Source organism: Lissotriton helveticus, chromosome 10 (genome assembly GCF_964261635.1).
Source record: "Lissotriton helveticus chromosome 10, aLisHel1.1, whole genome shotgun sequence".
NCBI classification, from domain to species: domain Eukaryota; kingdom Metazoa; phylum Chordata; class Amphibia; order Caudata; family Salamandridae; genus Lissotriton; species Lissotriton helveticus.
Window position 1 is genome coordinate 1000021664 of NC_136071.1, and position 3487 is coordinate 1000025150.

Genomic DNA, 3487 nt, shown 5'->3' on the forward strand with positions numbered 1-3487 from the left:
TACCACTGGTGACGCCAACATTTGCAGATATGCCAGCGCTGGCCTGACTTGTTCAAAGTTATGACCTTTTAGGAGGGGGATAATATATTTCCTTCGTAGTGAGTCATAATAAGCACAGAAGAATATCAGATGGAGAGTATTCTGTTCAAAGAAGTTGTTACATTGACAGGGACTTAATGACCCTTCTTTAAAAAACACTTTTGGAAATGCTAGGAGCCAGGGAACCATGTTATGCTTAATTCTTTTTAAGACAAATAGATGGTAAGGCTTGTTTATATAAGATAAATATGGTTGCAACTGTCTACCTAGACTCAACGTGACAAAACTTCTCACATTAGGTTTTACCAATTCCCCTTTCCTCCCTTGTCAGGCTAGATCTGTCCAAGAACTGCCGCTTAAAACCTCTAATGGCTGGCTTACCCAGAGCTCGGGGTCTCAAAAATAAGTCAGGACATCCATGGATTTCCATCTGGGTCTTAATATAGCAGAGCCATGGTATGTCTAACCCCTTGTCTAGGGAAATACAGTCCTGGATGATCAGTTGATAAAGATTTGGCACAGGTTGAGCTCAAATTCTTAACCAACACAATAGGGGGGCGACCATGATCTGATCAGAAATAAAACCAGCTCCTAGGTCTTCATGTATATTAAAAAATGGGGTAGAGGCCGGAACCGACAGCAATCTACGGAAAAAAATATTTTCGACCGCTTGAACTTCTCTATTGTCTATATATCCCCAGATATCACTCCCATAGTTCACCATCGGGAGACACTTGGCATTATAAATCTTCATGAGGGCCGGGAGTGGCTTAGAGCCAATTCTTTTTGCAAAGTTTAAAATAGCCCCCGATGCTCTAGCTAATGTGTTTTTTTATGCAAGCGCTGCCTGGACCACGAACGCCGATCATCAAAGAGAACCCCCAAATACGGGAAGGCAGGGACTTTTATTAGTTCCATATCCTTGCAATAGAAATTGGCCTTCCTTGCCTTTCCTGAACCAATGGACATAGAGTGTGACTTTTGTGTGACTTTTTAAAATTAGTAATCAAGTTCAGGGACTCCATAAAATCCATAAAACAATTTAAAAGCGTTTTCAGCTCCTGCGCAGTCCTTGACACCAAAACCGCGTCGTCAGCGTACAGGAGTGCAGGAATCATTTTTGTTCCAGCTCTTGGGATGTCTTTACAGGAGAATGTCAGGGCGTCCCCATATTTGTTAATATAGAGTGTAAACAACAGGGGGGCTAATATGCACCCCTGCCGGACCCCTCTTTTGACAGCCAAAGAGTTGGTTAGGCTACCATCTTCGTTATAGCGTACTACCGCTGTAGTATTTTCGTGGATGGTTGCCAAAAAGGAAAAGTAAAATGGCTCTCATGTATTTGTTCCTGGAACAAATACAGTTGATTAGAGAATGAAACCAGCAGTGAGTTCGTTTTCTGCAGCTTTAGTGATTGAACATAAACAGACAAGAACCTCCCCAGGCCCTCTCAGTGCAAGAAACGCTAAAGTGTCCCTGCTCTGCTGGATGGATGTTTGAACTTACTTGCAGCCGAAAGCTGATTTTAGCAGTTACCATGGAGAGTGCAATATCGGGGCTGCCCGCGCTGCTTGCTTAGGCTAATGGAAGTCCTGCCATTCAGCTTTCACTGCACTGGGATACGGGGTAAACAGTTGCAGTGACCCCTTACAGGCGGGTCCCCTCTCCAGCAGATCATTAAACAGCAGACATGCACTTGTCTGACATCCATGGCAAGCAGCGCTTCCAGGATCCGGAGACCTCAGCAAAACAGCTCCATGAGGACTGAAAGTTCACATCTCGAATACTTTGTGGAAGGGCAGAGCAGAGCACCTGGCTGTGGGTTAGTTTCAAGCTACAAAGCAGTCAGTTGGTAGGATCTGGGAGGCACTGCCAAGTAGGAACTTGCCCTACTCGCTTGGATAGGATTAAAAGTCTGGGATACCTTCTGCGTCCGAAGCTTCACGTGTCCTGAGGTGCGGCTGTCACCTCGCATCAGCGTTAGGAAAGAAACTGTTATTGCCTTTCCGTGCTGTGTATCTAATCCTGTTATCACTCTAGGATATAAATATTAATGCAGCGTCCTTAATAACCGCAATGATGGACTCAGAAGAGCTTCTGCAGGTGAGAGACCAGTTACAGGACCAGACGACTCCAGGAGGTAGATGAAGGAAAAACCGACCAAGGGCCTGTCACAGACCATGGAATATCAGGACAGTTTTATTGACTCCACTGTCCTGGGTTTTATGAGTGATGGCAAATTGGCTGAGCTGCCAGTGGGCGCTCACCACAGCGATTCAAACACAAGAGCAGCCAATCAGATCAGGAGACTAGACTTCGGCAACCGAGTGTATGGTTTGGACTCCTTTGGCGCTGGAGTCAATGTGGAGACGCACTCACTGAGCCGAAGTGAGGACGATACGGATGACGAGGAGGCGCAGTCCCCCAACACTCTGAGGAGACCCAAAAGGAAGCGGGTCATCACCCACGCTCAGCGCCAGGCCGCCAATGTGCGCGAGAGGAAGCGGATGTTCAACCTCAACGAGGCCTTCGACCAGCTCAGGAAGAAGGTGCCCACTTTTGCCTACGAGAAGCGACTGTCCCGGATCGACACCCTGCGCCTTGCCATTGTTTATATTTCCTTCATGACGGAGCTCCTGGGCAGTTCTGAACAAAAAGGAAATTAACGGTATTCTTTTGATTTGCATGATGCTACCTTTGGAATATATTCCTTAATACAGACGGAAACACTGGCTTTTATTTCATTCAGGAACGACACACAATGGAGACCTTCTGGGCCTGCTTCAGTTTTTTGTTGTTGTAAATAACGTGGACGCAATGTACTCGAAAATATATTTTTGGGAGAAAATAGCCATTTATAATATAGACTAAATGTGGCTATGCACAACCCTTGCAATAGAATGTTTCTAAATTAAACTGTATTTAAAGTTTGCACACTTTGGGAGTATCCTTGTTAGCTGTGTTTCTGTTGCCTGAATTAGATTACTAAGTACGTGCCGCAAAAAAATGAGTTCTTTATGCCGGATTTCCATGATTCTTTGTTTGGGCTCCTTGATTTCTAAGAGAGTTTTCTGGAAAATATGATTTTTTTCAGAAATGCTTAATAAGAAAATGAAATGAAATGTTGGTATTGCATTAGACGAGTCACGATTTTATGCAGAATAGTAGGGAACCAGACTTTTGCACTTTACCCTGGCACATTATTGCATTATTGGATTTTGTTATTGTATGCTCTTTCTTCTGTCCGTCGAGAATAATTAAATGTTTTAAAGGAAAAGACGTGGCTTTTATTTTTTGTATGTGCCTCATCATAGGTCCCGCGTTTTTCAAGATGTATTTAAAAAAAGAGAAATATTGGAATAAAACGTGGAATTGAACATTAATGTGGGGGTCAAAAATGCCGTAATCTTTGTAAAATTAGGATATTCGCCTTGTTCAGTGGTTGCAC

General features: G+C 43.9%; 1 protein-coding gene across 1 annotated transcript; it reads left to right on the plus strand.

Moving 5' to 3' along the window:
* Positions 1-2183: 2183 nt before the first annotated feature.
* Positions 2184-2705, plus strand: FERD3L (Fer3 like bHLH transcription factor). Its single transcript, XM_078664415.1, has one exon. The coding sequence runs from the start codon at positions 2184-2186 to the stop codon at positions 2703-2705; it is 522 nt and encodes a 173-aa protein (XP_078520541.1).
* Positions 2706-3487: the final 782 nt, after the last annotated feature.